Genomic DNA, 23,826 nt, shown 5'->3' on the forward strand with positions numbered 1-23,826 from the left:
GGAACCACCAGACTTTCCCACGGCGGCTGCACCGTTTCACTTTCCCAGCAGAGGGTCCGAGGGTTCCTGTTTCTCCACATCTTTGCTGAGACCGAGGGTCCATCTTTTTATTTTAGTCGTTTTAGTGGGTGTGAAGTGGCATCTCACTTTGGCTTTTTTTTTTTGGCCGCAGCATGTGGGGTCTTGGTTCCCTGACCAGGGATCAGACCTGTGCCCCCTGCAGTGGAAGTGCAGAGCCCTAACCACTGGACTGCCAGGGAAGTCCCTCATTTTGGCTTTGATTCCATTTCTGTGATCGCTAGTGACGTCGAGCAGCTGTTCACGTGCTTGTGGCTGTTTGAACGCCTTCTTTGGAGAGACGTCTGTCTGAGTCCTTGGCCCAGTTTTAAGCTGGGTTGTTTGAGTATTTGTTGTTGGATGGTGAGGGCTCTTTATGGGTTCTGGAGTGAGACCCTTAACACACCTGTGATTTGTAGATATTTCCCTTCTTGGTGCAGTTTGAGACACAAAAGCTCTTTAATCTTGATAAGGTGCAGTTTATTTTTCTTTGGTTTCTTGGGTCTGCGCGTCACGCGTAAGAAACCATTGCCTCATCTAAGGCGTCAAAGATCTACTCCTGTGTTTTCTCCTAAGGGTTTTATAGTTTTAGCCTTAATGTTTAGGTCCGTTATCCAGTTTGAATTTATTTCTGCGTATGGTGTGAGGTGCGGCTCTGACTTCATTGTTTCATGCGGATGAACCATTGTCCTTTGTGGGTAATCAGTTGACATACGGGTTTATTTCTGGATCCTCAGTTCTGTTCCATTGACCTAGATGCCTGTCCTCACGCCCACACTTCTGTCTTCATTACTGTAACTCTGTGCTGGGTTTTGAAGTTGGGAGGTGTGAGTCCTCCAGTTTTATTCTTTTTCAACATTATTTTGGCTTTTCTGGGTCTTCGCATTTCCATGTGAATTTTAGGGTCATCTGGTCAATTTCCACAAAAAAGCCACCCGGGATTGTGGGGGGACTGCGTCCAAGCTGTAGACGAGTTTGGGGAGTGTTGCCAAGTCATCATATCAGATTTATTTCATTTTTCCTAACAGCTTTTTAGCTGCTTTCTGTTGCATCATCTGAAAGGACTGTTATTACGACAGCACGATGTGTGACTTTTGAAAGTTATGGTTACACGTCGACCGATACCGGGGTGTTTTCTGGTTTTCTGATGCAGAGAATAACAACAGTAGTTAACACTGTCGAGTGTTTGTTACCTTCCCCCTGTTCCCGTGCTGTAGGGTGGGAGGCCAAGGCTGAGGGAAGTAGGGCACATGTCCCGGAGCCCAGAGCTGGGGTGTGGGCCTGAGCGGTGTACTGGATACAGCCGTGCACATCCTGGGGGTGCAAGTCCCAGAGAGGAGTTACTGAGGCTCCAGTGCTGGTGTTCGGGTCTGTGAAGCGGCTGCCGCCATGGCCTGGACCCGTTCCCGTCCAGTACCTCATGGCCCGAGGCTAAGCCATTGACACCTTATGTCCCAGGTACCAGCCTCCGAACCTCGCCATCTCCACCCTCTACTGGAAGGCGTGGCCCCTACTGCTGGTCGTCGCCGCGTTCAACCCAGAAAACATTGGTGAGCCCCCTCTGGCCAGCCGTGGTCCCCTGGGCCGGTGTTGACCTTTCCCTCTCCTGGGCGTCCTGCATGTCAGGACCTGGAGCAGAGCCTGGCTGGGCACTGGAGGATGGGCGTGGGAGGGGGTGGGTCTTCGGCCGGGAGTCCCAGCTACCACCTGCTGTCGCCTTGCTCCCTAGGCCTGGCCGCCTGGGAGGAGTACCCCACACTGAAGATGCTCATGGAGATGGTGATGACCAAGTAAGTGGCTCGCCGCTCTGGGATCGGGAGGGCGGGCCCACCGGTGCTGCACTGGGAGCGGGGTGCGCTGGGCCTCCCACTGCTCTGCGGTCTCCCTACTCTGCGGGGCTGCCCCCTCGCTGGACTGGGGGCAGTGGGATCAAGCGATGCCATGTGCTGTGGGGCCCTGGGCCCTCCTGGGCGGCACGCGTGTTGCCATGGGCGTGGGGACGGTCAGGCTGATGATGCTGTGACATGGGAGGCGTAGAGCGGAGGGGTCCAGAGCCAGAGGGTGCGGCGGGATGGAGACGGGGTCAGCAGCAGGGGACTGCCTCTGGACGCGGCGGGCAGCAGATGCCAGGGCCGCTGTGACCATGCTCTCTGCGAGCCACGAGCTGAGGAAGCGGTGTGGGCGCCTGGGCGGGTGGCGTGTGTGTGCTGTGCTCCTGCAGCGGGGATGGGTGCAGCCTGCCGGCGCACTCGGGGGCAGTGAGGGTCGCTGCGGGACACTGGCTGAGGTGGAGCGGAGCCCGAGGCCGTGGGGTGTCGGAACCGTGGGGTCTGGGTGCACCCGTGGGGTCTGGGTGGCAGGGCCGTCCTGTGGCTGGCTCAGGAAGCTAGGTTAGATTTTGAACACGGACAGGAGTCCAGCTGTTCGTGCCCCCAGAAAGCCGCCTGTGTCTTTGAAGCCGTGAGTCGGCCTGGGGTGCCCTGTGCGCCCCGGGCCACCTGGCCTGTTGGAAAGGGTCCAGGGGTCCTGTGTGGCCATCCTGGACAGACGCCGCTCGGGTCCAGGATCCTGACACACGTTGGCTGATTTTGGAGGCGCCAGCACTCGGCTGTGTGGGAAGAGAGGGTGGCCGGCTGTGGGCTCTGAGGGCTGCCCAGCTCCCTCATGGGGGTCTGACTGTGACCATGTTGCCGACACCTGCCCCCGGGTCCCTTCCACAGCCTGACGGCTCGAGCTGGGCCTGGGCGAGGGACGCCGTCCTAAGTTCTGACCCCCCATCCTGAGCGCCGCCTGGTGGCAGCCAGCCTCTGGTGGCCTGGCGACAGGTTCCTCCTGCTTGGTCCCCAGCAATTACTCGTACCCACCGTGCACCCTGACGGACGAGGAGACCCGGACTGAGATGGTCACCCGAGAGCTGCAGGTCTCGCAGCGGGAGAAGCAGGAGATCCTGGCGTTCGAGGGGCACCTGGCCGCTGCATCCACCAAGCAGACCATCACTGAGAGCAGCAGCCTGCTCCTGTCCCAGCTCACCAGCCTTGAGCCCCAGTATGCGCTGCGCGGAGCTCGGGCCGGGCCTGGGCTGGCAGGGGCGGGCGGGGGTGCCGTGTCCTGGCCGCTGTCCTGGTTCTCCGCGCGGCTGGCGATGGTGAAGCCGAGAGCCCCCCGTGGCTGGGCTGGGAGGGGAGGGACCGCGGGCCTCAGGGAAGACGGGCAGCTGCCCACAGGTGGGAGGCAGGCGGCCCCGCCCTCACCCGGCACTGTCGACTGGGGAGCAGTGCGCTTGCGGCTTCGACACGCTTGGGTCATGTGGAACTTTCAGAGGGCCGCCCCGGAGGCCTCCCCCTCACGTCCTGGATCAGGTGAAAGGCCTCAACCAGTCCCTCCGCCTCGGGCACCTGCTGTGTCGGAGCCGGAACCCGGACTTCCTCCTCAACATCATCCAGAGGCAGGTGAGTCCCGCTGTGGTCCGGCAGAGGAGGCTGGTGCAGGCGGGCGGGCGGGGAACCTTCTAGGGGCGTCAGTGCGCTGCGGCGTTAGATGAGACCGTGGCCACAAGAGGTCACACCCGGAGACAGGGCTACATGGCGACGGGCTCCTGGGCACACACAGGGCCACCTCGGGAATCCCCGCTGGGGGCGGGCAGGTGGGTCGGGGGGCCACGGCAGGCTTAGCTGGAAGGAGCTAAGCCATGTGGCTGCCGCCCCGCCCAGGCTTCCTCCCAGTCCATGCCCTGGCTGGCCGACCTGGTGCAGTCCAGCGAGGGCTCCCTGGACGTGCTGCCCGTGCAGTGCCTGTGCGAGTTCCTGCTGCACGACGCTGCCGACGAGCCCGCCTCCGGGGAGGAGGAGGAGGAGGGCGAGAGCAGAGAGCAGAAGGCCAAGAAGCGGCAGGTGGGCGCCCTGCCCCGCCCCCAGCCCCGCCCCAGCCCCCCCCCGCCCCCGGCCCTGGAGACCCACCCTGAGGGCCCCCTGTCCCTGCAGAGGCAGCAGAAGCAGCGGCAGCTGCTGGGCCGCCTGCAGGACCTGCTGCTGGGCCCCAGGGCCGACGAGCAGACCACGTGTGAGGTGCTGGACTACTTCCTGCGGCGCCTCGGCTCCTCCCAGGTGGCTTCCCGGGTGCTGGCCACGAAGGTGAGGCGGCCGTCTGGCCCGCTCCTCCCCGCGCACCCCTGCTCTCCCCGTTTTGTTAAGATGGGAGTTTTTGCTCACGCAGACTTGTATTCTAGCTGACTCCTGGGCACAGGAAGGCTGCAGTCATGAGCTGCGCAGGGCTCAGACCTTTCTCCCCCGTCTGGGCCCCCTCCCTGGGTGGTACTGGGAAGCGCCCCGAGAGCAGCTCAGTGGCCGCCTGCCGTGTTTCCCGAGGCACTGGCGGCGGTTTTCCAGGGGAGCCGGCCCGCGCCCCTTCCGCCCCAGGCGAGGGCGCTCAGGGCGCACCACGCCTCTGCCGGGAAGCGGCCCTCGCGCGTGGCTCTGAGGGAGTGGGGGCCCCGAGACCAGCGCGTGTCTGCTTGCAGGGCCTGTCCCTGGTGCTCTCGGAGGGCAGCCTGCGTGACGGGGAGGAGAAGGAGCCCCCCACGGAGGAGGACTCGGGCGACACGGACGCGCTGCAGGGCTACCAGTGGCTGCTGCGAGACCTGCCCAGGCTGCCTCTGTTCGACAGCGTCAGGACCACCACCGCCCTGGCGCTGCAGCAGGTGAGGGGCCGCAGGCGGGCGGCGGGCTGCACTGCCGGGCATGCGCTCACACGCCCTCCCTCCCCCCCACTCCCCAGGCCATCCACATGGAGACGGACCCGCAGACCATCAGTGCCTACCTGGTCTACCTGTCCCAGCACACGCCCGTGGAGGAGCAGAGCCAGCACAGCGACCTGGCCCTGGTGAGGGGGGCGGGGCTGGGGGACACCGACCAGCCCAGTCGGGCTGCAGGGCCAGCAGGGCCACACCTCGGCTCTGGGCTCTGAGCGCCCAGCTGCCTTGCCGGTGACCCTCTGTCCGGAGCAGGGGTCGAGGGCAGGAGCCCCCAGTGCCCTTGTGATCATCCAGGCCTGGTCGCCTCTGTGGCTCTGGGCTGGGGGAGGCGTGGCTTGGCCAACCCAGGAGGCCAAGGGGCAGGAGGCCAGCCCAGGAGTCTGCGGCTGGGGCCCGCATCCCGCTCCCTGCTGGGGAGGCCCGTTTTCTACTTCGTCTTCCTCTTTTCGGGCCGTCTTTCTTCTGACCTTGCTGCCCTGTTAGCGTGTCAGCTGACAGTGATGGAGGTTCTGGAGGCCCTGGGTCTTTGTAGAATGAGTGAGTGGACGGGGTGAGGGAACGGGCTGAAGACAGAGGTCGGTGGGCAGGGGGATTCTGTCCAAGCCTGGGTTCCTCGTCGAGGGGCTGGACAGTAATAATTAAAGTCTGGGGCTGGAGGCCTCGCCCTTCTGAGTCTGGTCCAGGGGCCAGACTGTCCTCACAGGGCTCAGAGAGTGCGTGCCCCGCGTCACTGCTGCAGGTTTCAAGTAAACGTGGTGTCCGGCTGTTTGCAGACGGCCTTTCCCTTCGGGTCTTGAGAAGCGTGTGTTACTGTCGCTCGAGGGCAGATGGCGCCGTGCCCCATGCCTCGCTCTCCTCTCCGAGCGAGCGGGGCCGGCCCTCTCCAGGGAGCCTGTCACTTCTTGCTGCCCCTCGCGCCCGCTCGGCAGTTGACAGCCCTGCGCGGCTGCGGGGCTCTCTCTGCATGTGGGGCCCTTCCGTCCGTCATCGGCCTGCTGCCCGGTGGCAGGGGGTGGTTGTGCAGAGCGGACGTGGCATCAGGGCGGCCTTCCGAGGGGACGGGGCTGTTGGCCAGGCACGACTGGAGGGGGGCCCCACGCCCTCTGACGCCGTGCTCCCCCAGGACGTGGCCCGGCTCATCGTGGAGCGCTCCACCATCATGTCCCACCTGTTCTCCAAGCGCTCCTGCAGCGCCGAGTCGGACGCCGTGCTGGCCGCCCTGCTCTCCATCTTCTCCCGCTACGTGCAGCGCATGCGCAAGAGCAAGGAGGGCGAGGAGGTCTACAGCTGGGTAAGGCAGGCGGGTGCCCTGGGCCCGGCCCCGCGGCCCTCGCCTCAGCCCGCTCACCCCGCTCCTCTCCCTCCAGTCGGAGTCGCAAGACCAGGTCTTCCTGCGCTGGACTAGTGGGGAGACGGCCACCATGCACATCCTGGTGGTCCATGCCATGGTCATCCTCCTGACGCTGGGGCCGCCCCGCGGTGAGCAGCCCGCGGGCGGTGGGGCTGGGTCTCCCGTGGAGGTGGACCCCCTTCCCTGCCCGTCCTGGGGGCACACGCGAGAGCCCCACGTGGCGGGACCCCGTGCACCGCCGCCGCTTCCGATCCACAGGCCGGGGGTTTCCAGACTCCTCACCGCCTCCGCTCACACGCTGTCCTGTCGTGAGATGCACGCGGGTGTTGCTGGGCACCTCTGCGCCTGCTGCTCTTTGCACTGTGGTTTCTGGAGGCGGAGGTGTCCGCATGGGGCTCTCCAGCCGAGGGGACGCTGGTGCCCAGAGCAGTGAGCCCCAGGTCCTCTCCACAGGCCTGGGGCGTGGCCCTCGGCTCGCTGGCCGTGGGCTGTGTCCAGAGCCGGCTGATCCTCTGGTCTCCTGGAACCTCTCTGCCTGGCAGCCTCTCCTTCCCTCCTCCGTGGCTGACGCTGTGGGCTGCTCTGCCACTTATTTGTGTCCAGGGGAGGCTGGCCTTGTGCCGGCCTGGCCTACTGGCTGCCCGGGGCTTTGTGCAGCCTTAGCCCTGGAAGGAGCCGGTTTGGCCAAGCCCACAGAGCCCAGAGAGCCTGCTGGCCCCAGCCCCACACCGTCCCCTGGGCAGCCTGGCCAGCTCTGCACTTCCGTTTCCTCAACTGGGGCGGGGCGGCGCCGCGATTGTGAGGATTACACAAGTCAGCTGTGCAGAGCCTCTGCAGCTGGGCCGCGCTCAGCTCTGGGTAGATTCTTCTCCATCCTCTGAAGCCCCTGTTCGCACCTGTAAACCGAGGACGCGCTGGTCTTGGCCTTCAGCCTTCAGTGCGGCTGGAGCTCCTAGGGTGGCGAGGTCTGGGAAGGCCTCGCTGAGCCGGCCCTGGTGCTTGCCCTGTTGTCTCTCCCGAAGCTGGTGACGGCGAGTTCCAGGCGCTGCTGGACATCTGGTTCCCAGAGAAGAAGCCCCTGCCCACGGCCTTCTTGGTGGACACGTCGGAAGAGGCGCTGCTGCTGCCCGACTGGCTGAAGCTGCGCATGATCCGCTCGGAGGTCCCGCGCCTCGTGGACGCTGGTACGACCCGGGCGCGGCTCGAGGGGGAGGACCAGGCCTTGCCCCTGCTGTGGGCCTGGTGTGTGTTCTTCCCTCGCCTGGTGGACGCTGGTACGGCCTGGGCGCGGCTCGAGCGGGGCGGGGGGGGGGGGGGGGGGAACCAGGCCTTGCCCCCTGCTGTGGGCCTGGGTGTGTTCTAGTTGTGGCCTGTGAGAGAGGACAGCTCGGGGGCCTCGGGGGGGTTCCGGGGCGTCTGTTATTCAGCAGACGTTTGTGGAGCTGTCAGTGCCCTGACAGGTGCCCGCAGGCCCTTGTGGTCAGGCGGGGAGGCTGAGAGCCTCCAGTGAGAAGTGCTGGAGGAGGAACGAAAAAGACCAAGTGGTCCAGGGATTCGGAGGGGAGGAGGAGGGGCTGGGGCCTCCGAGCTGGTTCTGGGGTGCAGAGTGGCCTCGGGCACCCGCCCGTGGTCAGCGTGGTATCCAGCAGAGGTGGCAGACCGGGCAGTTTGGGGGGTGGCTTGGCTGGGGAAGCGCAGCAGGACACACTCAGGGGAGCCTTGACTCTGAGCTGGAGGGAGCGCAGGGCTGGCCCGCAGCCTCAGGACGCAGGGTGGGGTCCTGAGGACCCAGCAGCCACACTTGGGGCTGCCCTCTGGGCCCTGTGCCCCGCCAGGCCCCGCGGGCCGGGGTCACCGGGTGGCAGTGGCTGAGCGAGAGCCGCCCCCAGCCCTGCAGGACCTGGAGCCCCAGCAGCTGCTGCTGTTCGTGCAGTCCTTCGGCATCCCGGTGTCCAGCATGAGCAAACTTCTCCAGTATCTGGACCAGGCGGTGGCCCACGACCCCCAGAGCCTGGAGCAGAACATCATGGACAAGAGTGAGAGCCGGGGTCCTCGCCCGAGCACCCCGGGCCCGCCGTGCGGCTGCGGTTGGAGAGCCAGGCTGGGGGTGGAGTGGAACAGCCCTAGGGCAGGGGCTGCGAGCAGGAAGGTGGAGCTGCGTCCACCCCTCGGGTTGGAGGGTGGAGGGAGCTGCGGGCGCTGCCTGATTCTCTGCAGAAAGGCCCTGTCGCCCAGCTTCCCGGGTCCTGGGGAGGCTTGGAGCTCTGCGGGCACCATGCGGAGGGCTTCCCTCCTCCCTGGGGGCCCGTGTTTACCCGTGGCTGCCTCCCTGCAGATTACATGGCTCACCTGGTCGAGGTCCAGCACGAGCGAGGGGCGTCCGGAGGCCAGACTTTCCACTCCCTGCTCACAGCCTCCCTGCCCGCCCGGCGAGGTACCCACCCATCCCGGCTCACACGGCCACTCGGGAAGCGTTTGCTTCTGCCCGGCGTCCGGGCTTCTGTTTATGGGCCCACGGGCGAGGCTGGGGGTCCCGGGGAGAGAGCCCTCTGCAGGGCCTGGGAGCCCGCTCCTCTCTGGGCGGTGGGCCCCCGGGCGAGCCTGGCCATGGTCGGCATGGTCCCCGCCACAGCTGGCCGTGATGGCCTCTCAGCCGCTCTGCTCCTCCTTCCCTGCAGACAGCACGGAGGCGCCGAAACCCAAAAGCAGCCCAGAGCAGCCACCGGGCCAGGGCAGGCCCCGGGCCGTGACACAGGTGCGGGTTCTGGGCCCCGAGGAAGACCTGGCCAGCATGCTCCTGCAGGTATGGCCCCCCTCCTCCCTGGTCCCTCCTCCCACCTGGAATCCATGGCCAGGGGTTCCCTGGGCACGTGTGTTCTCGCCCCCTCCTCACAGTGACAGGCGCTGCAGAGCAGCGGTGCACGGTTTCCATCTTCACGCTTACACGCCCGTATGCGCACGTGTGTGCACAGGTCCACGCGCTCTTTCCTGGGCCTGTTGCCACGGGCCTCGTCCCAGTCCTTGGCCCCCACCCCACGCCCCTCTGGAGAGTCTGCTGGGGACCGGGCACGCCAGTGCCAACTGCCGGCAGCCTCTGTGGGGTCGGGGTGTGGGCTCTGGGGAAGGCCCCACCTGCCAGCCGCGTGGTCCTGATGGATGCCTTTCTCCAGATCTTCCCGCTGAGCCCCAGCCCGCGGTGGCAGAGCTCCAGTGCGCGCCCTGTAGCCCTGGCGCTGCAGCAGGCCCTGGGCCGGGAGCTGGCGCGAGTCCGCCAGGGGAGCCCCGAGGTGCCAGGCGTCGCGGTGCGCCTCCTGCAGGCCCTCGCCACCCTGCTGAACTCCCCGCACGGCGGCGCCCTGGTCATGGTCATGCACCAGAACCACTTCCTCGCCTGCCCTCTGATGCGCCAGCTCTGCCAGTACCAGGTAGGCCCCGGCACAGCCCTGCGCCTCGCTCCCCGAGTCCCCGCGCCCGGGCTCTGCCTCGCGTGGCCAAGGCCCCCCTCCCACCCCCCAGGCTCGGGGCTCCTGTGGCCAGGCCTGCTCGGGCCCCGGCTCTTGCCCCTAAGTGAAGAGACGCAGCTTTTGCTGCGGAGCTGGGGGTGCGTCCCCCGCTCCTGTGACAGAAGCTTCCCGGGAGCAGGGCAGGAGCGTGCTGGGCTTTCAGCACGTCCCCCACCTGGTTTCGGTAGTTTTGCCACGTTCGCCTTACTTGCCCCTGTGCGTGCCCACGTGTGTGCTACCTCCTTGGTCGTTTCTCTCTGAGCCCTGTGAGGACAGGCGACAGCAGACCCCTCATGGGCTGTGGGTATGGGCGCTGGAGGGGCCCCCGCTGTGGCAGGCGGGATGGTTCCGCCCGGCCCTGGCCCTGTCTGAGCCGTGCTGCGCTGTCCCCAGCGCTGTGTGCCCCAGGACACCGGCTTCTCGTCGCGCTTCCTCAAAGTGCTCGTGCAGACCCTGCAGTGGCTGGACAGCCCCGCCGTGGAGGCCGGGCCTCTGCAGGCCCAGCTCAAGCTGTTTGCCGCCCAGTACTCAGCACGGCGCCGGATCAGCGATGGTGAGGCAGGGTCAATGGTGCCGGCGGGGGTCCTGGGCTCTCTGCCATCGCGTCGGGGGGACCGGGGCCTTGTTCCCAGATGGGCCCCGGGTGGCGTCAGGGTGAGTGGGGCCCAGCGGTTTGGGGGTCGGGGCACTGGGAAGGCCCCCCAGGGGGGAGCGTACGTGTGGGAACCGAGGGGAGTCGCCTGCCCGGCACCCCTGGCAGGAGTCCCGTGGGTCACACAGCGCTCCCCTGCAGTGCGGAGCGGGTTCCTGCACCTGGCAGAGGCCCTGACGTTCCGCGGGGACCCGGAAGTGGTCAGCTCCACCATCCGCGCCATCGCGGCCACCCTCAAGTCTGGGGAGGGGTGTGACGTGGAGCCCGAGCTTATCAGCAAAGGTACTCGGGCCCCGGGCGCCACAAAGACCCCGCCTCGCTGCCCCGCACGCAGGTCCCTCTCCTGGGCGCCCCCAGAACAGGGCCCAGGGGCGGGGCTCTCTGTCCTCACGTCCGGTGGCCCCCCGAGCTGGAGTGACACAGGGGCCCTCTCTGCCCCACCCTCAGTCCTCCGGGGTCTGGTTGCCGTGAGGTCGCCTCACCTGGAGGAGCTGCTGGCCGCGATCTTCTCCGCTGCCTCCGCCTTCCCGGCCTCGGGGCCCGTGTCCGTGGTGAGCTCACTGCTGCTGCAGGAGAAGGGGGAGCCCCCGGCCCTGGGGAAGCAGGACTCTGACGGCTGCAGGTGAGCCGGCGGGGCGGGGGCCGGCTGGGAGGGGGAGCGGGGGGCGGCCCCGGCCGGCCGCGTCTGAGCCCACCCCACCTTCCCTGCAGCCTGGAGGCTGTGTGGCTGGGACCCTGCTCGGGGCTCCTTGTCGACTGGCTGGAGATGCTGGACCCCGAGGTGATCAGCAGCTGCCCTGACCTGCAGCAGCGGCTGCTGTTCTCCCAGAGCAGCAAGGTGGGCCTCGTTCGCGCACGGCGCCCTGGGCCCACAGTCCGCCCGGCAGCCCCAGGGTGGGGCTGGCTCTCTGTCAGTTCCAGCAGATCCGATGCCGGAGTCTCAGTGGCCAGACGGGTCCCATGTTTCCTCTGAGTGGGTCACCACAGCTGGCCAGATCTGGCCACGGAGGCGGGCGGGGGGTGGGTGGATGGGTCCTTTGTGGGCTCAGGTCCTCACAGGGCACGAGGCGGTAGGGGGAGTGGAGCTCAGCACCCCCTGACGGGGGGTGGGGTCCTCAGAGGGGTCGGAGCCCATGTCAGGGCTCTGCGGGGGTGGCGGGGTCCCCCAGCTCATCTGGCCGTGGGGAAGGTGAGGAAACACTGACCAGATGGCCGGGGAGGGGCTGGGCATCCCCTGCCCGTGGTCCCGCCGCACGCTGGTGGGTCTGCGCTTCTGAGAGCGGCGGTCACGCTCCCGCGCCCCCCGCCTGCCCAGGTGTTCCCACACCCAGGGTTTTGCTCGCGTGTCTCCTGGTCTCTGAGGAGTGGATTCGGTTCAGCCCGTGCTTAGCCTGCGGAGTGAGCGGCCGGGCTGGGTGGCTTCCCGGGCGGGAGCCTCGGGGCTGCCTCGACACGGGCGCCTTCCCCTGCTCTGTGCTGGCATGCGCGGGCTGTCACCTGCTGGCGCTGCCCGGCAGAGCCGCCAGCCCGGCGGGGGCCATCCCAGGCTTCCTCCCTTCCCAGGGCAAAGGCCATCCTGGCCCGCAGGTGCCGTCTTTCCGACCCTACCTCTTAGCCCTGCTCACGCACCAGTCCAACTGGTCCACGCTGCACCAGTGTATCCACATTCTGCTGGGCAAGAACCGGGAGCAGAGGCGAGTCCCCCAGATCTCTGTCCCCCACCGGCAGGTCTGTTCCTGCCACAGGCAGCGTGGGCCTTGGGGTGCCCCGCGGCAGCCGCCCTGCCCAGACTCCTCCGGGAGCCGAGTTTGGAGGGCAGTGTCGGGGGCCTCGGTGGGGGGCTCTGATCCAGCAGCCTTCCCCCGGCGTCCTCAGGGACCGAGGCCCTCCTGCCTGGCCCGGTGTCCCTTCCCTGGGTGGCCAGCAGGCAGACAGTCGGCTTCACTGTCCTCCGGTCGTGTGAATGGTTGGCGTCCGTGCTGTGCTGCGGGGTGCCAGGGGCCCCTGTGCGCGGCTGCAAGCGTGGGGTGGGGCGGGGCCGACCTTAGCTTTGCCACTGCGAGCTGCAGAGAGGTCGGGTGGGGCGGCCTGCGTCCCCTGACTGCTGACCTGGGCACCCCCCCCCCCCCCCCCCCGCCTGGAGACGCGCCTGGTGCTCAGCCAGGCCGCCCCGCCGCCTCCAGGTTCGACCCCTCGGCCTCCCTGGACTTCCTCTGGGCCTGCATCCACATGCCTCGCATCTGGCAGGGCAGGGACCAGCGCACCCCTCAGGCAGGTGTTGGGGCGTCCCCTGCCCGCAGGGTGGGGTGGCGGGCGGGCGTGGCGAGACGCACCCGGGCCTGACTGGCGGTGTGCGGCTGCAGAAGCGGCGGGAGGAGTTGGTGCTGCGCGTCCAGGCCCCGGAGCTCATCGGCCTGGCGGAGCTGATCCTGGCGGAGGCAGAGGCCAGGAGCCAGGACGGGGACGCCAGCGCCTGCAGCCTTCTCCAGGCCCGGCTGCCCCTGCTGCTCAGCTGCTGCCGCGGTGACGATGAGGGCGTCAGGAAGGTGACGGCGCACCTGACGAGCTGCATCCCGCAGTGGGCTGACAGGTGAGGGTGCTGGACGCCGGGCTCCAGGGCCCCCGCCCGTCCCCTTGCCCTTGTGGTGGGAGGCCGCGGCTCAGACGTGAGCACCGTGGGAGCGAGCCCAGGCCACCAGTGGGGGTGCGGTAGGGCTGAGGGGCCTGGCACGCCAGCTCTGCACGCAGTGGCAACAGCGGCTCCCTGGTCCCGCGGCCACCCCGAGTCTGGTCTCTGGTCTCTCGCAGCGTGCTGGGCAGGCGTTGCCGAGACCTGCTCGTGCACCTCTACCTGCAGCGGCCAGACCTCCGGGTGCCTGTGCCTGACGTCCTGCTGCACAGCGAAGGGGCCGCCGGCAGCAGCGTCTGCAAGGTAAAGCCCTACGGGGTCATCGGGGCCGCCTTTGTCCTTCATTGGGAGGTAGAAATGCCTTTTCTCGGATCGAAAGACAAAAGAGGCCCCTGGTGAGTGCCGATGGCACGTCTGAGGGCAGAGCCTGCCCTGCCACCCTCGCCTGTCCGACCTCTCGAAGGGTCTGGAAACGATCTTTTCCTCCTCCAAGAAGTCCTCTGGGTGTGGAGCAGAGGAGAGTGGGTGTCCCCTCTCGTTCCCTGATAAGGGACCGTTGACTACAGCAGGCCGCGTGGTGTGTGTGTGACGGTGTTGCATGTGGCCCAGCACCCCCATCCCTTCCTGGCTGCCTGCCGTGGTGCTGGCCTTTGGCCCAGCGTGGGGCCTCCGTGCGCGGGTCTGCGTGGCATCTGCCTTCACCTCCCTTGGGTGATGGCGGGGGAAGGGGGGTCTGGTGGGCCCCCTGCCCGTGTTCCCTGGGCTGGACCCTGGAGTTGGATCTGCCGCCTGCCCTGCTTCTCGGGACAGGGAGGGAAGTTGATGTATTTCCAGTTGTGCTTCCTTCCACTTTTGCGTGTTACTTCTTTTGCACACCTGAAATTATGCTACATCAGTAAGGTTGGTTTTTCTCGCTCAAGCTAACACAGGGCTTTTATCCTGTTTGTGTGGAGAGGGTGACCTCACACACCACGTGCTGAGCTTGGCTGGGAGCTCTGGCCACGGCCTCTTGAGCCCCAGGAGCAGCAGAAGGCACTGGGGGCACAGGCGTCTCTGGGTCGCTGCACAGGTCCTGAGGGGCCACACCAGGGCCTTGGGGTCCAGGGGCCTTGGAGCAGGTGCCCGCACACTGCCCGGGGAGCCCCATCGTAGCCCCTGCGGCGGTGGGCGGTGGACTCGGCGGGGGGCGGACAGGTAGGGTGCGAGGGCTGCAGGCGGCCCCGGCTCTGACCACCCCCGTCCCTCCCAGCTGGACGGCCTCATTCACCGCTTCGTCACCCTCCTCGCGGACACCAGTGACTCCCGGGCGGCCGAGAACCGAGTGGCCGATGCCAACGTGGCCTGTCGGAAGCTGGCTGTGGCCCACCCCATCCTGTTGCTCAGGTACCGCCTGGCCTGTCCCACCTGCAGCCCGAGTGGGCACAGCTCGCTGTCAGGGTGCCCTCCCCGCCCCAGCCTGGAGCGGCTCCCACACCAGGCGTTCCTGTAAGGCGGGCTCTGCGGCTAAGAGCGGGTGGACGGACAACGTGGTGGTGTCGCCACGGGCAGCCAGGGCCTCGGCTGCTTCCTGACTGAGCTGAGTCTCGGGGGTAGGGGCCTGGTGGACGCGGGAGAGGGTGGGTCAGGTGAGTGGCCCAGGACATCACGGTGGCGGTTAGCGGGCTCCGGGTGGTCTCCAAGTGCAAGTTGATGTCGGCCCTTGGAGCGGGGGGCGGGGAGGGGGGCCGGGGGAGATGGCCCAGGACCACCGAGCGCACACGTCGCCCCCAGGCACCTGCCCATGATCGCCGCCCTCCTGCACGGCCGCAGCCACCTCAACTTCCAGGAGTTCCGGCAGCAGAGCCACCTGACCTTCTTCCTGCACGTGCTGGGCATCCTGGAGCTGCTGCAGCCGCACGTGTTCCAGAGCGAGCACCAGGGGGCGCTATGGGACTGCCTGCTCTCCTTTCTCCGCCTGCTGCTGGTGGGTGCCCCACCCACCCTCGGGGGCCCGGGCGTCCCCAGGGGTCGGGTGCCCGGTCCCTCTCCCTGTGCCCCTGTCAGCCAGTGCCCCTGCTTGCCCTGCCTGCTCCCTCCACCATTCTGAGCTCTCCCCATTCAGCTCGTGCCCCTTCTGGTCCCATGACTCTGGCAGCCCCGGTCTTCCTGACCAGGACTGAGGGTCCGTCCCCTTGTCCACCTGAGGCGGCTGGGTGAGGGCACAGCCCTTGGCTGCATCGGGCACGGCCAGGCCACCTGCCTGTCTGGTACCTTCACCCGGGGAAGGCCCCCAGCTGCTCACGTGCCTGGGGAGACCCCACGCTCCTCAGGGTTCAGGAGGGACGAGGCCACTCCTGACCCTTAGGGACCTTAACATGCGCCCGGCGAGGGCGGCGTGCTGGCGGTGTCCAGGGTGTACTGTGGGGCTCCAGGGGGAGCGACGTGGGCAAGACGGGATGCTTCAGGCCCTGGATGCTTTCCCCCTCGCGCTTCCCTTTGCAGAACTACAGGAAGTCCTCCCGCCACCTGGCCCCCTTCATCAGCAAGTTCGTGCAGTTCACCCACAAGTACATCACCTGCAATGCCCCGGCCGCCATCGCCTTCCTGCAGAAACACTCCGACGCGCTCCAGTGAGTGTGCGCGTCTGGCACGGCTCCTCTCCGGCCAGGGTCCCGTCGTGGCGGTGCTCAGGGCTGGGAGCTCCCAAGGGGCGTGCTGGCGGGGATGGACACTGCCCATGGCGCCGGGGCCCGGGGCGGCAGGGCTGTAGATGCTGGGTCTGCGCCGGGGTCATTCTGAGCTGGCTTCCTCCTCCCTCGGCCCCCGGCGCACCTCCTGAGCCCCTGCCCACGGGGCCCTGCCTGCCTCCCACCTGTGGCATGGTGCTCACGGAGAACCTTGCTCCCGCAGTGACCTGTCCTTTGACAGCAGTGACCTGGTGATGCTCAAGTCGCTCCTGGCGGGGCTGAGCCTTCCCAGCAGGGACGGCAGGGCCGACCGCGGCCTGGACGAAGAGGGCGAGGGTGAGTGGGGCCGGGGCTGCGGGCTGCACTGCCCTGGGCGTCCCTCGGGCATCGTTGGCCCTGGGGCCGTGACACGCGCAAAGCACCGAGTCGTGTTGTGGCCAGCGAAACCTACAGCACCTGCCCTCTGTGGGACCAACCAGGCCCCTCTGCTCTCTGTCCCCGTGCCCACCCGGGGGCCCCTGCAGTGGGGCGACCCGGCGCCTGCAGCATTGTGTCTAGCGGGCGTGCGGTGGACTTGTGAACGGGCCGAGTGCCGGGGGCCCAGGGCCCTTCACGGCCATTCGCCCTGCTTTTGCCAAGTCGCTGGCGTCGAGTGTGACTCTTGGCCGTCCACGGACGCGCCTAGCACAGCGCTCTGCACGCAGGCGCCTTTATTGAGCACCTGCTGTGTGCCAGGGGCAGCAGGGAAGGCCACGCGCCGTGTGGTGGGTGAGAGGCTCGAGAGAGCAGTGCCGCGTCTCCCAGGCAGCTCCCAGCAGCTCGTCGTTTCAGCACATTTATTGAGCGCCCGTTGTGTACCAGGCACCGTGCTCAGCCCAGGGCAGGGGCCGCATCTTTGGGGGTCTGGTGTGATTCCGGGCGCTGCTCAGCGAGGCTGCCCCTCGCTTACGCACATGGATCCCACGGCCTCGGTGTCGAGTGTGTCCGGGGCTCTTGGGCCCTCTGGACGGTGGCCTGGGGCGGGCCGTCCTCGTCTCCACCCGACAGCACTGGCCTCCTGTCTTGCAGACGAGGGCTCGGCTGGCCCCCTGCCTCTGGTCAGCGTCTCCCTCTTCACCCCTCTGACCGCAGCTGAAGTGGCCCCCTATGTGAAGAGGCTTTCCCGGGGCCAGACGGTCGAGGGTAAGTCTGGGGGTTTGGCTCCCCCAGGCCCCGTCGGCCCCGCGGTGGGTGGTGGCCTCCCTTTCTGTCCCTGCAGCATCCTGGGTCCCACAGCGGCCCTTGGCCGTCCAGGCTTCTCCTGGGGGTGGGGGTGGGGCATCCAGAAGACAGCAGGGCCCCTGCCAGGTCCCGGGAGGAGCTGGGCTCTTTCCTCAGAGTGGGAATAGGGGTGGGTAGAGAGGGGGTCGGAGGGAGAAGCGGGACTGGAGACTGGGGGCGGCTCCTCTGCTGGCCAGTGGCGCTGGGGAGCCCCCTGGAGTCCCCGTAGATACCGAGAAAGAGGGGCCTGGCGGGGAGCTGGCCGACAGCCCCTGGTCCCCTACGGGGGAGCCGAGGGCCTGGGTGGCCACCTGCAGGGAGGGGCAGGGCCATGTTTCTGCAGTGTGGCTTCGGGGCAGCCGGGGCAGACATCCGGGGAGCGTGGTGCAGATGCAGATCCCCGGGCCCCTCAGAAACCTCTGAAAGCCTGGTCGACCAGCACCTCCGGTTTGGGGTCGCTGGCTCGGTAGTTGGGAAGGCAGCAGAACCCCCAGTGATTTCTGTCCCAAGGTGCTGGGGGCCCCCTGGCCTGAGCAAGCACTAGGGATGCTATGGAAGCTCCAGGAGGCACTGGCGCTGACGTTATGAACAGCCGTGCTACACCTGTAGAACCAGGTTCCTCCACCAGAGCCTGTGCTGAGGCCGGGCCAGGGTCCCTGCCCGGCAGGTGTGCTGTGGGGCAGCGGGCTCTGGCCCCAGGACTCCACCACTCCTGCCTCTGGGCTGTGTGGGGGACAGGTTCGCCCCCGAGCCCAGCAGCTGCAGCCCGGCCCTCAACAACACGCTTTCTACCCATCTTAGATCTGTTGGAGGTTCTGAGCGATGTGGACGAGATGTCCCGGCGGAGACCCGAGATCCTGGGCTTCTTCTCGGTGCGGGAGCTGCCATGTGCCCGGAGGAACTGGGACACGTGTCAGAGGCTGGGCCCCGAACAGGGACGCTGCCCCCACCCTCCTTCCTGCTGGGCACCCAGCTCAGCCCGCAGCGGCTGGGCTTTGGGGCGGGCGCCACGTCTGACTGCGGCCCCGTCCCAGATGTTCAGTCCTGCCCAGAACTGAGGCGGCCGCTCCTCCGCTCTGCGCTGGGCCTCCTGTGTGCTTCATGGGTCCCGAGGTCCCAGGGCCCAGCGACGGGGGTGTTGAGGGGGCTGGAGGCTTAGGGAGCGGGGTCCCCTGACGGGAGGGTGGCCCTGCTGACACCGCCCCCGCCCCCGCAGACCAGTCTGCAGCGGCTGATGAGCTCAGCTGAGGAGTCCTGCCGCAGCCTGGCCTTCAGCCTGGCCCTGCGCTCCATCCAGAGCAACCCCAGGTGAGTCGGCGTCACCTGCCACCACGGGCCGCCCGGTGCCCTGGGCCAGGCCTCCCACTCCTCCTGTCCGGTGGGGCCCGGCGCGGGGCTCTGGGGAGGTGTCGGGGCCTTGGCCGTCTTGGCACGGGGGGAGGTGCCAACCTGAGCACGTGGCTCTTCCAGCATCGCAGCCGACTTCCTGCCCACGTTCATGTACTGCCTGGGCAGCCGGGACTTCGAAGTAGCGCAGACGGCCCTCCGGAACCTGCCGGAGTACACCCTCCTCTGCCAGGGTGAGTCTGCCCCGACCCCACCCACCCAGGCCCCGGTGCCCCCGGAGGCCTCGGTACCCAGGGCCAGGCTCTCGGGGAAAGACCAGAGGCTCCACTTCTGAGAGCTGCCTGACGACCTGGCCACCGCGGCCAGGATGTCAGGGCAGCACAGCCTGACAGGGTCTCCGTCTGTCCCCAGAGCATGCAGCCGTGCTGCTGCACCGGGCCTTCCTGGTGGGCATGTACGGCCAGATGGACACCAGCGCCCAGATCTCTGAGGCCCTGAGGATCCTGCACATGGAGGCTGTGATGTGAGCCGGGTCCACTGGTGGTCTCCTCCGGGAGCACCAAGGCAGGCAGGGCCAGTACTCAGAGCCCACGCCCAGCCACCCCGGCCAGCAGTGTGGGCGCCGTCTGCCCCGGAAGCTGTCCCACCTGCGGAGTGACGGGGGGCACAGCCCAGCTGGGAGGGGATGCTGACATCCTAGCGAGTCGAGGCGAGGGGCTGGGTTCAAATGAAACGTTTTGAACTCCGCGACGCTGCTGCCTGTGTGGTTTGCCTCCTTGGAGACCCCGGGAGTGAGTGGGACCTGGGAGCTTGGAGCCCTGCCCCCAGGGCCCGGCCAGCCTGCCTGCTCCTGGGCAGGCATGTGGCAGTGTCCGTCTGGAGACAGGAGGGCGCCCGCCTGCTGGGCACAGTCTCGGCCTTTCCTCCCTGCCCTCCACCCAGCTCCCCACTTTCAGGCAGCATCGGGGTTGGGGGAGAGCTGACAGTGCCCGGGTGCCCCCTGCCCCTGAGTTCTCTGCCCACGGGCTCGGCCTCGTCAACTCCCGGAGGGAGTGGGGCTCGCTGGGTGTCGGCAGAGCAGTCAAAAAGGACCTCAGCTCCCCGAGACCCTCAGCTTCGGGCATCGCTCCAGGAAGCCCCCCGCATGCTGGCCACGGGGTGAGGGCTGGCTCAGTGCAGCCACTGAGGGGCGCATCCCCTGCGGAGCTGCGGTGCTGGGGCAGGGGACAGGGGTGGGGCTCTGCCCCAGAACTTGGCCTGGGGACTCTGAGGGCAGGGGGCAGTGCTCCCTCCAGTGAGGGCCCCGGGGTCCCCCCAGGCGGCACTGGTTTCTCCAGGCCAGTGTCCTCGTCTCTTGGGGCAATGCCGTCCCAACCCCATCCAGGCTGGATGCAGATGGCATCCCACCCCTCCCTCCCGTTGCTCCCATTGGCGCCCAGCGCTTGGCACAGTCCCAGTCTCCCCGACGGCCCCCGGGTTCCGGTGCGCGCCCCCCTCCCCCCTCAGGGTCCCCGGCTCCTCAGCTGGGGCCACCAGGGGGCGCTGAGGCTAAAGACAGACCCAGGCTCTTCAGTCCCGCCTGCTTGAGGCTGGACAGACCCTTGGGTGGGGGGTGGTCACTGCTTCCATGCCCACCAGGGGCAGGGCTGTGCCCCTAGCCCCACAGGCCCCTGGTCGGCCCCGGCCTTGCCAGCCTCCCTGCTCCCCTGAGCCCGACGGGTCGGCCACCACGCCGCTGCCCGCGCGACAGCCCTTCGGTACCCAGATCCTGCCGGTTCTGTGGTGGAGCCCCAGGCCCTCCTGTCCCGCCTGGCTTGTTTCTTGGCCCCCGTCGTGTGGCTTCTGCTCAGGGGCACGTGGAACTGGCCTTTGGCACCTCCTGCCCCACTGCGGTCCCTGCAGAGGGGGACGTGGAGCCGAAGGGCCCCCTCCTGCCTCCTGCCCTGGGTGCCCTACCAGGAAGTGCGATGCCACTCGTAGGAAGCCACGGCCCTGCCCATCTGGGCTTGGGTGACAGCTGTTGGGACACCCGCATGCCCCAAAGTGCCACTGCCTCACCCAGAGCTAGGGGCGCACAGGCCCCCTGGGGTTTGGGAGGCTGGGGGCTGGGGCAGTTCACCCATGACACTGGGCTGTGTGAGGGCCCAGCAGGCAGAGAGGCAGGCTCTGGGAGAGCCCTTGGACCACCTTCCTGCCCAGTCCCACCCGTGTCAGGGCCGAGGCTTGGGGAGCCTGGGGGTGGGCCGCGGCCTGGCTCTGGGGGAGCGGGGATGCCAACCACCCTCCAGCTTCACCTTTCTGCGGGCAAAGGCAGATGTCCTGGCAGGGCTGCGGGCGGTACCCACGGAACCCGCCCTCGCCAGCCTGGGCGCTGCAGCGTTGCCAGGCAGGTGGGGGGCGCAGCGGGACCCTTGGGGACGGCCCGTGGGAATGGGCGGTGGTGCGTGGAGGGCGCGGGCAGAGCGGGAGTGCAGGGCAGCGCTCCTTGGATGGTGTCCGTTGCCGTGAACACCATCCAGCCGGCTCCATCTTACACAGGTGCGCCCAGCCCAGGGCCTCGGAGAGAAGGGGCAGGGGGCCCAGTGGATGGCGGGCAGGGGCGTGGGTGTGCATGTGTGTGGGGTGAGTGTGGGCTTGTGGAGGCCGGGTGAGCCCCCTCGGGGTCAAGGCCACCTGACCTGCTCCTGTCTATGCAGCGTGAGTGGGGAGCTGGAGTGCTAGCTCCCTGTGTGGGCCTGACCCGGAGTCTGTGCCCTGCAGAGCGCAGTGGGGCTGGGCTGCTGGGCGGGGAGGCCCCAGGTACAGGAGCACAGCAGGTAGAACCTTCTGGATCCCAACTCTTCTGCCTCAGCTCAGCACTCAGCCACGTCCACTGCGAAGCCCAAGCTTGCCACGCTCTCTCCCGCCACAGGGCCTTTGCACGGGGCCTTTGCCCCCCCACGGCCCCCTGCCAGCCCCACTCCCGCGGCTCGGCTCCTGTGGCGCCTCCTCCAGGAAGGCTTCTGGCGCCCAGGGTCAGGTGCCTTCTCCCCGCAGGCGCTGTGTTCTCAGTTTGTCGCTCTGCCACGCTGGGAGGTTGGAGTTGTCAGTCCAGCCGGGGTCTGCCTGGCCTGGGGTGTGCAGAGCAGGCGAGGGAGGAAGTGAAGTCCAGTCTCCAGGAGCCCAAAGCCCCGGACCTGGCGGGAGCGGGGTGGGGTCGGGTGGGGGGGCCGGGGCGAAGACGTGAGGTCAGCCCGTGTGTCCCTCCCCAGCCCCCAGCCCCAGGCTCTCCACAGGGGCTGCTCTCGCCTGGCTCACAGCCTGCGAGGCCTGGGAAGTTGACCCGTCCAAGGTCCGGTTGGGGAAGGGGCTCCTTGAGTGTCAGGAAGGAGGAGAGGTGGAGGGGGCGGGGCGGAGCCCACCTAGGCTCCTGTCCTGGCATGTGACCCTGGCAGCTGAGCTCCCCTCTCTGGGCCTCAGCCTCCCTCTTAAGAGGGACTGCGCTCACCCACTGACAAAACGAGGCGTCCCGCCCGGACCCCACAGTCCCCTTTGCTCTGGGGGAGGGGAGGCCCCCCAGGGAGGATCAAAGGGCACCCCATCAACCAGCGTCAGCAGGTGGGGAAGGGTGGGACCAGGTGCGGCGTTGCCATGGTGATGAGCGCACCTGTTTCCTTCACTTTCAGTCCTGGGAAGGGGTGAACCCTGACCTTCAAACAGGCCAGACAGCCAGCAGCCGGGCAGAGGGCCAGAGAGGCCCCCCAGGTCTCCCCATGAGGGTTCCCAGCACCAGGGCCCCCACGTTCGCCCTGGGAGGGCTGGCTTATGGCCCCAATTCACAGATGAAGGCAGTAAGGCCCAGTTAGTTGTCCAAGGTCACATGGGGTAGAACTGCCCAGGGGTCCTGAACCAGGACACGCCCCTCTCCCCGGTTTCCTCCCTCAGAGCCACTTAAAACTCTGACCCAGGCCGCGGTGGGGTTACTTCGGGTGTCTTGGCAGGCAGGGGTGAGGCTTGAGGGCTCTCCCAGGGCCTGCCCGCCCCATCCCTCCCTGGGGAAGAAGGACAGGTGGACAGAACTGGAGTCCAGGTCTCACCCTGGAGCCCTCTCCCCAGTCCAGGCCCAGGCTGGGCCCCCAGGGGGACCAGAGGTCAGACCCCACAAGGCTCGTGCCTGGGGGAGTTGGGAAGGGCTGTTTCAAGAAGGTGGAGGATCGAGGAGGAGCTGGAGGGTGAGCAGGAGTTTTCCAGGTGAGGACTCAGCTTGCCAGCTTACGTTGGGGCCCAGGGCTCTCATCACGTGTGGGTGGTGAGCCCACAGCCCCGGTCTCCTGTCTGTGCCCTCTGGGTATAAAGTGTGGCCTGGAGGGGACTGGGGGGCTCAGCGGCCATTTGTCCAGTGAGTGGTCACAGGCCACGTGCAGGGAGAGGAGTGGGATGGGGCGGGACTCCTGGCTGCAGAGCCCAGGGCCCCACTGACCCCTGTGATGGAGGAAGCAGCTGCTGACTGCCACCTGCTTGGCACACCTGGGCCAGACTCCTGGGGGCCTCCCGAGACGCTGGGTCCCAAAGACCCCTTGGACCCCTTCATCCCGGGTCCACATCACAGACGGCGCTCCAGGCGCCCACAGGCCAGAGCGGGAGCCAGGAGAGCCTTTGGGATGGCAAAGCGCATGGCGGCGGGAGCTGAGGGGCTACCAGGTCAGAGGCCAGAGCGCAGGTCCCCCCGCCCCAGGCCACCCACCCTGGGTCCCCCCACTCCGGGCGCCCTCACCCCGAGTCTCGGTGGAGGCTGCCAGTCCCACTCCTTTCAAGGCCGGGGGCAGCCTTGACCGACCTCTCAGCCCCGGACCTGGGGCAGGTAACTCTGGAGGCACCCCAGGGCTCTGAGGCCAGCTCAGCGCTCCCTGACTGTGGCCTTGGGCAAACCACTCGCCTCTGCTTCCGCATCTGTAAAAGGGGTGTGAAAATAACGCCTGAGTCTCAGGGGACCGTGAGCACGGAGGAAGTGCTCAGTGAAGGGTGCCTGTCATGTGACCTGCTTTATGAACAAAGAGGTGCTGTGATCTGGCCAAGGACACACAGCTGCTGGAGGCAGGGCCAGGCTTCCTTCCGCCCTGGTCCTGCTCCCTGGCGCCCCTGCGCGCTGGTAATGGGACAGGAGGGCCAGGCCCCATTACAAAGGTTCCTATAAATGGCGTGAGAAGGATTAATAATGTATTTGTAACACATCGTCATGGTAGCCGAAAATGATCTATAAATGTGCAGTAAATGTTTTATAATGTTTCTGTAACCCGTTATAAATGATAAATGGCAGACTATAGATGCCGGATCAAATATTTATAACGCCTTGCGTGCAGCGTTGGGCTGCTACAGTCCGGGAAAGCCATTAATAATAAAGTGGATGGAAATATAAAAGTTACCGACATGACCAGCAAAGCCATTTATAATGAAATGTAAAATTTGGCTGTTGGAAGCAACCCACGAGCCCCAGCCGAAGCACCGGCCAGGCTCCCCCGGAGCCCGGGGAAGGGGTGGGTTGTGAATTATTTGTGAGGTGTTCGGACTAGAACGTATACCATCCATAGCGCGCCGTATACATATGCACGAGGCGGCATGCATTATTCATTGG

General features: G+C 67.1%; 1 protein-coding gene across 5 annotated transcripts in view; it reads left to right on the forward strand.

Annotated features, from left to right (window-relative positions):
• The window catches only part of INTS1 (integrator complex subunit 1), a 28,756-nt gene extending 9,791 nt beyond the window's left edge, over positions 1-18,965 (forward strand). For 2 of the 5 annotated variants that reach the window (XM_060125262.1, XM_060125261.1), the window contains exons 16-47: positions 1,516-1,607; positions 1,787-1,847; positions 2,905-3,102; positions 3,377-3,506; positions 3,768-3,947; positions 4,038-4,187; positions 4,574-4,753; positions 4,831-4,935; positions 5,931-6,098; positions 6,175-6,286; positions 7,181-7,432; positions 8,048-8,194; positions 8,494-8,592; positions 8,837-8,961; positions 9,329-9,583; positions 10,055-10,214; positions 10,455-10,595; positions 10,761-10,935; positions 11,025-11,151; positions 11,877-12,007; positions 12,497-12,584; positions 12,677-12,903; positions 13,122-13,245; positions 14,192-14,325; positions 14,713-14,905; positions 15,424-15,551; positions 15,832-15,944; positions 16,677-16,790; positions 17,670-17,740; positions 18,085-18,176; positions 18,339-18,448; positions 18,627-18,965. In XM_060125262.1, coding sequence (XP_059981245.1) covers positions 1,516-1,607; positions 1,787-1,847; positions 2,905-3,102; positions 3,377-3,506; positions 3,768-3,947; positions 4,038-4,187; positions 4,574-4,753; positions 4,831-4,935; positions 5,931-6,098; positions 6,175-6,286; positions 7,181-7,432; positions 8,048-8,194; positions 8,494-8,592; positions 8,837-8,961; positions 9,329-9,583; positions 10,055-10,214; positions 10,455-10,595; positions 10,761-10,935; positions 11,025-11,151; positions 11,877-12,007; positions 12,497-12,584; positions 12,677-12,903; positions 13,122-13,245; positions 14,192-14,325; positions 14,713-14,905; positions 15,424-15,551; positions 15,832-15,944; positions 16,677-16,790; positions 17,670-17,740; positions 18,085-18,176; positions 18,339-18,448; positions 18,627-18,742 — 4,498 coding nt within the window. In that variant the 3' untranslated portion in view covers positions 18,743-18,965. Of the gene's footprint in view, positions 1-1,515; positions 1,608-1,786; positions 1,848-2,904; positions 3,103-3,376; positions 3,507-3,767; positions 3,948-4,037; positions 4,188-4,573; positions 4,754-4,830; positions 4,936-5,930; positions 6,099-6,174; positions 6,287-7,180; positions 7,433-8,047; positions 8,195-8,493; positions 8,593-8,836; positions 8,962-9,328; positions 9,584-10,054; positions 10,215-10,454; positions 10,596-10,760; positions 10,936-11,024; positions 11,152-11,876; positions 12,008-12,496; positions 12,585-12,676; positions 12,904-13,121; positions 13,246-14,191; positions 14,326-14,712; positions 14,906-15,423; positions 15,552-15,831; positions 15,945-16,676; positions 16,791-17,669; positions 17,741-18,084; positions 18,177-18,338; positions 18,449-18,626 lie in introns of those variants that run through there. The other 3 variants (XM_060125264.1, XM_060125263.1, XR_009535864.1) reach the window with 2 other exon arrangements.
• Positions 18,966-23,826: the final 4,861 nt, after the last annotated feature.

The sequence above is a fragment of the Lagenorhynchus albirostris genome, chromosome 15 (assembly GCF_949774975.1).
Source record: "Lagenorhynchus albirostris chromosome 15, mLagAlb1.1, whole genome shotgun sequence".
Lineage (NCBI taxonomy): Eukaryota > Metazoa > Chordata > Mammalia > Artiodactyla > Delphinidae > Lagenorhynchus > Lagenorhynchus albirostris.